The 13,534-nt window shown below is 46.1% G+C and overlaps 1 protein-coding gene across 1 annotated transcript; it reads right to left on the minus strand.

Moving 5' to 3' along the window:
• Window positions 1-320: 320 nt before the first annotated feature.
• LOC144541954 (uncharacterized) lies at window positions 321-13,414 on the minus strand. Its single transcript, XM_078287390.1, has 4 exons — window positions 13,406-13,414; window positions 13,005-13,195; window positions 1,666-1,893; window positions 321-1,280 (listed from the first exon to the last, which is right to left on the minus strand). The coding sequence occupies exons 3-4, from the start codon at window positions 1,869-1,871 to the stop codon at window positions 1,160-1,162; spliced, it is 327 nt and encodes a 108-aa protein (XP_078143516.1). The 5' UTR covers window positions 1,872-1,893; window positions 13,005-13,195; window positions 13,406-13,414; the 3' UTR covers window positions 321-1,159.
• Between the last annotated feature and the right edge of the window lie 120 nt (window positions 13,415-13,534).

Raw genomic sequence — 13,534 nt, forward strand, 5'->3', positions numbered from 1 at the left:
TTCTACTAATGTAATACAGTTTACAAATCATTCAATTAACAGCTTAATGGATTTTCAACAGATTCTATTGTATTCATTGCTTTTCTAAAGGTGCACCCAGGTTTTGTTGGGGTGGGGGGACGACAGCAGCAGCACATCAAATTAAGAGACCTAGCTAATCATAAACTACAATAAAAAGCAACATTTAAATCTACTTTTAAATTAGTTCAATGTTCTGGCATCTCTCACGTCTCTCAGGTCCTCAGGCAAGACATTCCATCTATCTCTATCTGATGTGATCAATAAATAGAAATGGACATTACTATCCTTTTAAATTTTTTAATGAATGATAGTGCTTAAAATGCACCACAATGCAAGAGAAAAAATAGAAGTAAAGAACTGATACAACCAACCTCCATCACATTTCCAACATATTAACCATTGTCATTCTACCATTTAAATTCCTGAAGCTGCCCAAAGAGGAGCAGCAGTGTGTACAAGACAGTAAAAACACCACGCTGAAGCAATAGGCAATGGTGAAGTACCTGACGTATAATGCTGAATGAACCCATGTTGGTCTGGTTTGTCATGAGCACTACATTATCATCACATGAAATCACTTAACAGTAATTCACAAGAAACATAAATAATCCAGAAATGCCCCACAATGTTGAATGAACTGATGGGTAAAACTTTACATTACGGTTCGGTAGTTAATATCTAATTATGTAGTGAATTAATCATTGAATAACCACTAATTGATACATTAATTAGCTACTCACTACCTCTTAGTCACTATTAAGTAATATGCTGATAAGTGATTAAACACTTATTTATGAATCAAGAACTGTATTGTTAACTGACATCTTAATTTATCATTTTGTCACAGTTTATGAGTTCATTACCTCTCTGATAGCCACTGGTAATTATAATGCTAATGAATTATGTAGTGACTATGCTTATATAAAGAAGTAACATGGGAACACAATAGTAGTTATATGTTTGTTCCACTAACTACACTAATCATGTGTGGCTACATTTGCTGCTCCATGGTACAGCTGCTCCTGAGGCTGACCGGCTCATCCTTCATCATGTGCAGATGTTCAGTCTTCCTTATCATGCTAAAGAGTTGTCTTCATGTCTTGAATATTAATCACTCCTTACTTATTGTTACTTGACTTCACAAAAATAACAAGGGGCGGAATGGTGTCCGTCTCTGTCTCCTCTTTGGGTTCCTCTGTGTGGAGGGGAGGCGGCGGCAGTTGGAGCGGAACGGGGCCGGTCTGTACGTCATCCCAGGCCTCAGGAGAAAACAGAAGACACATGCATCACCAAATTATCTATAAATCATGCTTTTAAGAGAGGAGATGAATGGCTACAAGTACAGCAATAATGTAAAATAAAAGCATTGTAAGGGGAATTTGGGTATGATGAGGTGGAGAGATGGAGACTGCAACCACTGATCAAAGCAGCACCAGTGAAGCTTTGTTAACAATGGCTACCATACCAAGCCTTACTAAACTACAGAAGCTACAGAAAGCCTTTACTAATCAGCAACAGAGATGAGTAACACTACACCAAATGTTAAAAAGGCCTTTAACAACATACACAATAGACACAGTATTAGTCACTAAGAAAGTGACACTGGACTTTTCCTGTTAAACAGATGAGAAACATAAGACTTACCTTGAGGGACTCTTGTGCTGCACTCCGGTGGCTTGGACCAGTTTCTTGCTGGCTGCACGGCGGGCCATGATGGTGGTTTTCCTGGCTGGCCTGGCGCTGGCAGTGGCAGCCATCGTGGCAGCTGCAGCAGCCGCATTCCCCGCCTGGTCGCGGCTCCAAATGTATTTGATGGCAACCTCCATTTTGGTCCCTGGGTCACTGGTCATCCTCCGGAGGAAGTTGACATAGCTATGTAAATGGGAAGATTGATGTATTGCATTTTGATGTCTGCTTGCTTGCATAACAACACCTATAGCCATTACAATTCACTTAGTATGCATTCAATCATACCTGATTTTGTCCTCATCCTTAGATTCATACAGACTCTGCAGCGTCTCAGATTGGTACTTCCCAAATCCAACAAGGGCCTGTCCCTCCTCACCTGGCGGGAGGGATCTGACTTCCTGACACCTGACTTTTTTCACAAAATCAGGGAAGGCACGCGAATAGCGAGTCAAGTCATCCTTAAGATAAAAACAGAGACTGTTGTTATTATTATAGCTCTTTCTATATCATTCATATTTATCATGGCACAAATTAATGGCTTAGGTTCAGGCAGTTTAATGAGCATACAGCCAAGGCTGGCAGATATAATTTTCTTTGCACTTTACAGTGACTGTACCTTGTTGGCCATCATCAGCGTCATGGACTGACAGGCTGTAAGCTCCAGCTCCTTCTGGTGACTAGCCACCAGGTATGCGGTGTAGCCCACGTCATTCTCCAACAGCCATTTGAAGGTCTGACCCCGGTACTGGCCGAACTGAATCGTGTAGCGGCTCAGAACGAGCATGTTGTTACCAGGGTCACCGCCCTCAGAGACGACGCGGGCCTTAGCTTCAGCCTCCACCTCTTCTGGCTTCTTGACCATCACACGACGTCCTCCAGCTTGTTGCCGCCGGCCTGCCACATGGTTGCGAGCCTCCTGTGACGCCTCGATCACCAGCTCCCCTTTTGGGTTCCTACAGAAGATAGGGTTCCCCGTCTAGGAAAAGGCACAGAAATGAAAATAAATAGAAAACATCAATGTAAGGTATCATTTGTAATGGACAACAACATGTTAAAAAGAAATGTATTTGCATTTTTATATTGTGTGCAGTTGAACTTACATCTAGACAGGCTTTGGTTCGTGAATCTGTATAAGAGAAGAAAAGACCAATATAAGGTTGTTCGTCTTATGTGAAGAATTGTAGCTATTGACAGTGGGCAATATGCACTGTGAAACCCAACCAATGTCCACATTGCTCACTTCCAACATTGCATTTTTCTAGATTGTTGACCATTGCTTTTACATTTTATTTTGGTATGATGATTCCATAAATGCTTTAGAATTTAAAGCATTTATCATTTACATTTCAATCACATCAATTACATTTTCATTCTGTGTCAAATAATCCTCCATACTCCTGTTGTGGTATTTGAAATGTGCTAACCATGGCCAATTTTCCCTTCCAATAGGCCTACAGCCCATGGATGTATTAAACTAAACAGCCATGTACAGTCTGGGTAGCTAGCTGCCACTGCATAAACGCTCCCGGCTCCGCCATCTTTCAGAACCAAAGTAAAAAAGAAGCGGGCTAATATAGCCTAACAGTATCGACGCCTGTAAAAATATCTTTTTCAGATCATTAGATCCTATTCATAAACTGATATGCACATGCTTTAATGATTCAGTGCGCTGCAGCTTAATATTCGTTTCCATTCCTCTGCTGGGTTAAACTCACCGAGTCTGTCTGCCTCCTCGTTGCAGCCAATCTCTCTCAGTATCTCCAGACACACTTTAAGGGCTCCGGGCTCGGTGAAGGTTGAGACCAAAACGTCTGTGATGTCGAAGATATCTTTGTTCTCCACGGCTCTGCGTCTGACCCGCGGCTCTTCCCTGCGGTCCAGCAGCTGGGAGCGGAACTTCTTCAGCTGGTTCTCCCCCAGATCCTCCAGCATGCCGAATAGAGCACTTTTGATAGTTTTGGGGGGCATTTCTCATCAATCTCTGAGGAGTAGCCTAAACTACCGACCTGTTTGGCGACAGTCTTATTCTCCCCTCACCGTGGAAGAGGTTGAGACGCGCCCAGCAGCGTCTATTTACCGGGTTGGATTCGATAATATAATGACGCAGATTTTGGATTAGGCGCCCCCTGACGAAGAAAACGTAGGGTGTTCCCATAGGCTGTTCATGCGGAAGTTTACAACCGGCGTGTTTTTGTAGAGCATGCACTCTTAATAAAGGATGTGCTACATCTGTGCGTCTACTTGGGACAACACACATTTGTGTTACTTTTTATTTCACATTTAAATACAGCAGCTTGTGCTAAAATGTCACACAAATGTGCATTTATGTGTGCCTTGTCCCAAAGAAGATACATGTGTTTAAAATTGACACTTTTTTTAAGAGTGTGGTAGGCCTACCAGCAACGTCAGAGCACAGCTGCGAAGGGCCCCATCTTCTACCCGCTGCAACAGTTTTAGCAGTTTTAGACGACGCATGCGCAGAGGGCGCAGAGCTCCGTGAAGTACGGCAAAGCTGGAGGGGAAATATTCGAGCAGTAGCGAGCTACAGCCGCCGAGGGGAACTGGTTATAAAACTGGTCCTCATTAAAAGTTGTTTTTAAAAATAAATAATTGTTCATTATTAAAAAATATGTAGAAAGTACGTAAATAATATTTTTTGCATGTTTTTTCCCCCAATACAGTGTGGGCTAACCTGGTGGACTGGTTTGTGTCAAGGGTTTTTGTTTTTTTAAATGTCACAAAAAAATGACTTTGTGTGTGTTTTTGGAAAACTCTGAAATCCTTACTGTAATTATTACAGCCTAGCAAAACTCACAATTAATCAAGCAAACTTTTTGCTTGATTAATTGTTAAATCCCACCTCAAAGGCTGTTTTAAACAATGAATTTGTTGCTGTTGTAATACTTTGCATACGACTGTATACAGCTGTAGCCTACAGTCATGCTGTTCTTACACAAAAAAATTACAGTCTATGCCTTTCATGTTTTTCTTTAACACAAACAACAACAAAAACAGTTTAATGGGTTTATTTATTATTATTATTATTATTATTATTATTATTATTTAGGCTGTTTATTTATTTCTGGTTATTGTGGGGTGATGTGTGGGGAAAGCCACCGGACAATCCCGACTTCTTTTTCTGTGAGAAGAAATAACAAACAGAAACATTTTACAACCATAGAATAGAAAGTCATGCTAAAAACTGAATGCAAACTGAGGTAACTGCAAATGTGACAGATAACAGATATTCCTGTGTAAGCAAGTTACAGCTTTAAAACCATTTTACATAGATTTACTAGCGAATGTTACAACACTGCATTCCCAAATTGATATTGACTAATGCTGCTCTTTGTCATTTTAAACTCCATCTATAAGTAACGTTGCTTACCGTCCGCTTCGACGCCACTTGCACTTCTGTCTGAATCCAATATCTAAAGCCGCCGAGGTTCTCTGGTCCTCCGCTGCTGCAGCTCGTGCGCATGCCTCGTCTAAAACTGCAGGTCTAGAACATGCCGCTGACGGTGTCTCCGACTCGCCGGACTGCAGCTACAGGGCCCTTTCCATGGTGAGACGCCAGTAGCGCTGGGCTCATTTCGAACGCTATCAGCATCAGCGTTCCCCTGAAATCGAGCTCCGCTGTGATGACAGCGAGGCGGAGGCCGGCAGCGGCTCTCCCGAGCCCTGCTCCTCTGCCCCTGTCGCAGGGCTTCCGCTGCCGGCTCCTCCCTTAGTAGCAGAGGATGAAGAAGGGATGCCGCCGGGGGACAGCGATGACAACATCTCCTCCGTCTCCGTTATGGCTGCATCCTTCACCTCTGCCCCTCTACCTCATCCATCGTTAAAACAAGACTTCCCCAACGTGATGAGGGCGGCCGCCGAGAACGCCAGGATCCTGCTGTGGCCCCAAACCCCCTCGCGCCGCTGGCCCAGGGAGTCTATCAGCTGGCGGCAGAGACCAAGCCGGTCTTCGTCACTCCCGCCTTGGACGAGATTTGGGCGGCTGTGGAAGCATCCTGGAAGGAGCCGCTCCGCTGCAAGGCTGCTATCTCCGGCCTCTCTGATTTTTCCAATGTCCATGGGAAAGCTGCTATCTGCTGCTCTGGTCTTCCCCCGCTCGATGACACGCTGGCTCAACCAGCTGGTCTGGCAGCAGGAGACATGCTCCTCCTACCGTCGGTGCTCGGCACGTGTGGCTCGGTCTGACAGCCCTTCAGAAGAAGGACAAGGAGGACCTGCTAGGTGCTCCGCTGTTACCTGATGGGCTCTTCGGCGCATCCGTCACCTTGGCTACGCAGCATTTCCAACGCTTAGAGGAGGAAAAGGCTCAGCTATACGCCGTCATCTGCCGTTGGCGTCTTCTTCCGCCAAGCAGAAGACTTCCTCGCAGGACTTGAGGGAATGGCGTACAGCGGCGTCCAAGAGACGTGGACGGCGTAATACGGCTTCAGGGCGGAACGGTGACAGCTTTGACCGTCATGCGGCTCCTAGGTCTCATGGCTCACCCTGTGGTTCCACTGGGGCTGCTCCATATGAGACGCCTTCAGAGGTGGTTTGCCAGATTGCATTTGGATCCACGACGTCACAAACATGGTAACCATCCCCCCAACAGCCAGGGAGGACCTAGCGTATTGGGGGACCCCCCAAATACTGGCAGAGGGAACACCACTGGGGAGAGTGACCTCCTACGTGTCGGTGTTCACAGACGCCTCCCTGATGGGTTGGGGGGGACCTGCCTGGGGCAGTCAGTCAGTGGTGTGTGGCCTTCAGGGACAAACCAGCACATCAACCTACTAGAGCTGACTGCAGTCATGCTGGTCCTACAGCACTTCCTGCCTCTTTTACAGGGGAAGGATGTGTTAGCGAGGACCGACAACCGTTCGACGGTGACCTACATCAACAGACAGGGCGGAGTGCGATCCGCACCATTGTTGAAGGCTGCCGAGAACGTGTAGCGCTGGGCCGCAGAGCACCGTTCTCTCAAGGCGCTGCATATTCCAGGCCTGGAGAACACGGGGGCCTACCTCATGTTGAGGGGCGGGCCCCTGGAGGAAGAATGGAGATTACATCCCGACATTATGGACCAGATTTGGTCTCGATTCGGGAAGGCGGAAGTGGACCTGTTCGCCACTCGGCAGAACGTCCCCTGTGGTTCTCTCTTTTTCCCCGAGACGCTCCCTCATTGGGGGTGGACGCATTTCGACACGCGCCATGGCCAGGAAAGCTGCTGTATGCCTTTCCTTCCCTCCGTCTCATTCCTCCCCTGCTGGCGAGAGTGAGAGTGGAGAGACTGTTGCTCATTCTGGTGGCCCCGGACCACACGACGGCACCGTGGTACGCAGAAATGAGACAGCTGCTGGTGGCTCCGCCCTGGACAGTTCTGGTGTTCCAGTTTTGGGGGGCATTGTCTCAGGCGAACGGAGCGATAGGCGCGATGCCCAGCCTGGGACAGCCTCTCAGGGTTTCAGGGATCCACTGCCCGCCAGTGGGAGCTGCCTTTGGTCTTGGAGGCTCTTTCTAAGGAGCCTTTTGAACCGCTTAGGCAGACTTCTCTTAAGCTGTTGTCGGTCAAGACAGCTCTGCTGCTTGCTTTGACCTCAGATAAAAGAGTGAGTGACTTGTGCGCTCTTTCGGTCCATCCCAGCTGTTTACTGATACGTGGGGACCTGAGTGGCACCACAATCAGACAGAATCCGTCTTTTGCACCCAAGAACATCAATAGTTCTTTTCGGTCTAGGACGATTCAGCTGGAGGCTTTCTATCCTCCTCCTCATGGTGAGAAGAGAGAGGAGAGACTGCACCGTTTATGCTCCGTGCGTGCGTTGGCATGTTATGTGGAACGCACAGCCACAGTGAGGCGCACACAGCAGCTTTTTGTGTGCTATTCAGACAGTGTGGCTGGCAAGCCCCTGTCAAAGCTGAGACTCGCCCACTGGCTCTGTGAGGGAATATCACAGGCTAATGTGTTGGCGGGTAGGGACCCTCCTGCAGCCATCCGCGCGCACTCGACACGGAGTGTGGCTGCATCGACGGCACTGTTCAGTGGAACAGGTATGGAGGAGATCTCCACAGTGGCGTCCCGGTCGACGCCCTGTCCATTCATCAGGTTCTATCTGTTGGATGTGTCTGGGTCTTTCTCCGGTTCTGTAGTCAGTACTGGTACACGAGACCTGTGAAGAAATTACCTAATAGGCCGGAGTCTCTACACCTTACTGTTTTGTCAACACGATTAGGTGTAACGTTGGTTTTTCATGCCCCCCATTCTATAGACATGGGTGTGAGCGGAACTGTATCTGGCTGACCTATTGCATTGTTACAGTCAATCCAGACTATGACACAGCATGTTGTTCGTGTTAGTGTCTCGGCAGGGAGTGAAGTCATCGGGCTTCACCCCCTAAGCCAATATAGCCCTGTTAGAGGGCGAAGCCTGTGTGAAATAGAATGATAGTTATGTCTTGTAACTCTAGTTCTATGATCACAGGCGGAGCTCTAACAGCTCGCCCTGCCGCTCCACGAGTCGCTGAAGACTTAGTGGATGCTGAATGAGGGGCCGCTCGCCATTTATAGCGGGAGGCCCCATAGAGGGTGTATAGGCTCATCCTGATTGGCTGAGCACGTGCATGCAAATTTTCAGTACGCTGAGGCGACTAGATGAGTGGCTAAGCCAATAGAGCCAACAGAGCCCTGTTAGAGGGCTCCGCCTGTGATCATAGAACTAGAGTTACAATACATAACTATCGTTCTGCAGGTGACCAGTGCAGGCTATTTATTGGGTTCTGCAGCCTACAAAGAGATGATTTACTGATGTTTGCAGGCAAAGTGCTTGGCCTATAAATGACTGATTTTAGTAGCAGTTGGGATCATGTTTCCATTTGAAGTGTTTCTAGGCACCAATCTGTAAATTATTTGTATGTGTTCCCGTGGTTGTGTATTTATTTGTTTGTAGATTATTTTTATACAAAACCCATGTCTACCTCTATTACATTACAATACGACGTTATTTATCCTACATGGGGCAATTTAATGGACAAACAGTCGTTCAAAACAACATTGAGTATTACCAGATTAACAGTATTGTGCTATTAAAAAAGAGCAAAGTGCGGGCAGAAGTCAGCAGTCAAATGCATATTGCTAAAATTATCGGCTAATAGCTTACAATTGCCTCACAATTCTTATCGTTTCTGGCACAGAGGTGTTTTTCCTTCGATTTGACCTGCACAGAGGTTCCAGAAGCGCTTGTATGGCAGGAGGCTGAATTCATTGTGAGAGAGAATATAGATAGGGTTTGGTATTTTTTGTTAATTCGACGTGAAAGGTAAATTGCATAAAGATGACGCCCCCTACACCTGCGCACGCACGCAGGCACATGCAGAGAATGGTGAATTGTTCCATCAATGGCTACTGGCTAATTGTGAGATTTTGCGAAAACACACTGCTGCTCCATAAGACTGGAGAATCGTAAGTAAGTCTTTTACTTTTATATTATCTTATAAAATAGCCTGTTTCTTCTTGTTCATGTAGGCCTGATGATGTAGCAATACTACATCATATGTTAAAGATATCCTGGGGTTTTATCCTGTGTGATGATTGTTTCATGTAAATAAACTGTACATAAATGAAGATATGTGTGAAGAGTGTCATTCCATATACAGGTAGGTGTACAAAAACTGACTGTAGGCATATTCGTTTAATTTTCCAGAAAGATATTGTCTTCCATTATGGAAAATTGCTCCACACTAAATCCTATAGGGACTTGTAGTGTGATTATGCTCAATAGTGATTTTTTTTGCAGTCATTTTTCGCTGCCTTTCTCCTCAGAGAAGCACTTTGTGGATAAACACAGGATGAGCTGATCAAGAGAGTGAGCATGGTCGCACCAATCTTGGATAAGCTCCTGACCATGGATGTTATTGACCAAGAATGTTACGATAATGTCAGATCTAAACCTGCCACTCAGGAGAGGATAAGGGAACTCTATAAAGGTCCCCTGCATGCCAGTGGAGATACCGACAAAGATATCTTATACAATATCCTTGAGCACCGAGATTAAAGTCCTCACTCTAATCTTATTCACCCAAAGCCTGACAGTGAACTGACCAAGACCTATCAACCTAGCTTGTGCTCTTGAGCCGATGTAAGGGAGTCGCCCCTAATTGCAACTTGGTTCTTGTCCTGTAGTTAGGCTAGGCCCTTAAGAACCATTGGAAACTCATTCTGCCATAAACCCTACTACTACACTCTTCTCATCCCCAAGCCCCCTTGAACCCTATTGATAGTTTTACGCACAAGTAAGTTTGTTCGGGAGGTTTGACAGCCAGACAAGGGACGATTTTACGAGAATAGATTATAGAAAATTGTTTTTTATTACACACCCAACAAAACCAGCAACATTTCTCGTCAAATGCAGTTCAAATTGACAGGTTCACAAAAAATCAAATCCTCTTTGTATTCACCTGTCTACCATACACATTCAAAGTTCTGCTATACCAACACTTAGCAAGAATTAAGAAGATATTATCTTTCTACGGAGCGACAAAGAGCTCTGCTGCAGTCGTCCAAACGTGTCATGCATAAAACGCACACACATAAGTCAACTTTGTGCAGGATTTACACACAAGTCTCAGGGGTCTATGCAACACACAAGATTTACCTCATGTTAAGTGTGACATTTTTTCTACAACGTGTTTACTCAGTTCATATGTATTACCAGTTCAGTTCAACCGTGTGGCTTCTTGTTCTCGCTTTCGTTGGTTGTGATGAGGGGAAGGAAATAGAAGCAGCTTGTACAGGCGAAACTTAAGGTCACACAGAGGGCTTTGCACAAGGCCTTGCAGCAGTCCCACAAGGAGAAAAGGGGAAGGAGGGGGAAGAGAGGCCATTTAGCTGTAGATCTGTTGTTTCTTGACTGGAACCTTATGTCATGCCAGTTCCGGTGGTGTCAGGCGATGGCAGAGGAGATGGCAGAGGAGAGGTGGGGTTAGAGGGGGAGTAGGGAGAGCGAGGAGGAGGCGACGCCCCTCGTGAAGATGGCCCAGGGGAAGATGGCGAATGAGAAGGAGATGCAGCTTGGGGTACTCACTCATCCTCCTGACGTTCCTGACGTTACATCTATTCATTTAGCTCACCCTCGATCTCCTCTCCCGTTCCCGCTCTGCAAGTACAATCCTCGTCAGCTCCCTCACCGGCTCCCCTTCGTATAGAAGCAGTACGCGGTCCCGACCGGACCCTTGCTCCATCTGTCCCACTTTCTTCAACAGTTCAAAAAGTTTCTATTTTGTCATCCATAATAAACTGTTTCTCTTGATCCTCTTTTGTGGTTCTTGTTCTTTGAATAAGGCAAAAAAAAAAACTGAAGCACTACTTGTAATACAGGTAGAGCAATAACATTACACACAGGGGAATTTGGGTATGATGAGATGGTAAGGTGGAGACTGAAACTACTTATCAAAGCAGCACGCAGGGGGCACGCAGCAAGCCTTGACCAAGTAGCTAGAGTGATACTACAGATGCTACAGCAAGCCTTTACTAATCAGCAAGAGATGAGTAACACAAGAGCAGGAACAGCTGCAGATTCTGTATAAAATGAGAATCCCCATTTTCTTGCTTAGAACTGAGATCAGGATTATCTCTCACGATTCTTAGGGAATCAATATAAATATTTTTTTTGCCTGGCACAGACAAAAACACAAAAAAAAATCTGATAGCATATGGGACTGTCACATCAATTTTGCACAACAGAAAGGGAACACTCATCTGTCCCACGGCGCAGCCGAGGGCATCAACAGGCAAATTCAGGTCAGGCAGGCAGTCAGTCATCAACGCTTCGTGAGATGGCCTCTAGAGAGGTTAGTCTTTGGCTGACAGATGCAGTGTTTCCAATACATAGGCTCATCTGTGGAGCACTGCCACAATATCAAAAGTTGGTCAATGTATAGAAATTGATCTAAATCAATCTCTAATGCGCCTGATGTCACATCACTTCATGTTTCTCATTTGGAGATGCACAGACCAGCAGCATTGTACTCAACCCAACAGAGTCTCCTGGTGTGAAAGCGAAAGTGAATTCCACAATTTGCTCCAAACTCGCCTGTGTTAGTAATGGTATTTGTAAACAGTAACTTGATAACACAACTTCTGCTGTCCTACAAACTAGGTAACGGTATTACCTTGTGGTATTGAAGCAACGTTAGTGGAATTAGTTAGGCTAATTTAACCGATAATCGTGTTGCTATGCTTCAATGCATTGAATTTAATTGAACACGTGCGCCGTCGGCCTGTACAGGATCTATGCTTGTTTTTTAACAGACAAAATAGCTTAAATCGAACTGCTTGATGAATCAGTTGGACTGAACATAAAAGCGATCAACTTAACTCTCTTGCCTTCTCCTATTTTGAACAAAATCTTTGAAGAAATGTTTTGCCATGTGTGTATCTGCTGTTCTCCGTTATGTCTCTCACTAGATTTGTTTTCTTTTTGCTGGTTTCTGAAGATACATCCATGGTTTCTGCTTGCTCTGCATGTGCACATTTCGTCACGTGGTGTAACGCAGTGTTGTCATTTGTTGATGCACTTTAGGGTGAAATTAGGAGCGCTTGGTTTGATGTAATGGATATCCCTAATGAACATGCGGCAGAATTGTTGTCATTTAGGAATGAGATTGCAGAATAGTACGATAATACGATTAAATGTGCAGCCCTGCTGCACAGGAGACCAATTTCTCGCTGGCTGATTTCTTGCTGGCTGATTTCTTGCTGGCTGCAGGGGGGGGCACGCTGGTTGTTGGCGCCAATTTCTTGCTGGCTGCAGGTGGGGGCCACGCTGGTGGGGGCCACCATTTTCTTGCTGGCTGCACGGGGGGCCACGCTGGTTGTTGGCACCAATTTCTTGCTGGCTGCAAGGGGGCCATGCTATTGGTTGGTGCCAATGTCTTGCTGGCTGCACGGGGGGCCACACTGGTGGTTGGCGGCAATTTTCTGCTGGCTGCAGGTGGGTTCACGCTGGTGGTTGGTGCCAATTTCTTGCTGGCTGTGCGGGGGGCCACGCTGGTGGTCTTCCTGGCTGGCCTGGTGCTGGCAGTGGCAGCCATCATGTCAGCCGCAGCAGCCGCAGTTCCCGCCTGGTCACGGCTCCAAATGTATTTGTTGGCAGCCTCCATTTTGGTCCCTGGGTCGCCGGTCATCCTCCGGAGGTAGTTGACATAGCTATGTAAATGGGAAGATTGATGTATTGCATTTTGACATCTGCTTGCATAACACCTATATCCACCACAATTCACTTAGTATACATTCAATCATACCTGATTTTGTCCTCATCCTTGGATTCATACAGACTCTGCAGCGTCTCAGATCGGTACTTCCCAAATCCAACAAGGCTCTCTCCCTCCTGACCTGACGGGAGGGATCTGACTTTGGCTTCCTCTAACGCCCGGTGAAACCTGACTTCTTTCACAAAATCAGGGTAAGCACACGAGTAGCGAGTCAAGGCATCCTTAAGATAAAAACATGGACACATTATTATCATTACCACATTAAACACACAATGAATGAATGAAGTTACACCACATTGCATAGAAAACATTAACAAAGTGCAGTGAGTGCAGGACATAGCTAGGCTATACTTTCAACTGTGCATTTGAGGTACAGTGACTACACACATTGTCAAGTCATTACATTGACTATCTCCACTAGGGCACTGCACCTTGTTGGCCATCAGTGAGGACTGACATGCTGTGCGGTCCCGCTCCTTCTGGTGACTAGCCACTAGGTGGGCGGTATAGCGCATGTCGTTCTCCAACAGCCATTTGAAGGTCTGACCCCGGTACTGGCC

This window comes from Centroberyx gerrardi, chromosome 12 (genome assembly GCF_048128805.1).
Source record: "Centroberyx gerrardi isolate f3 chromosome 12, fCenGer3.hap1.cur.20231027, whole genome shotgun sequence".
In the NCBI taxonomy this organism is placed as follows: Eukaryota; Metazoa; Chordata; class Actinopteri; order Beryciformes; family Berycidae; genus Centroberyx; species Centroberyx gerrardi.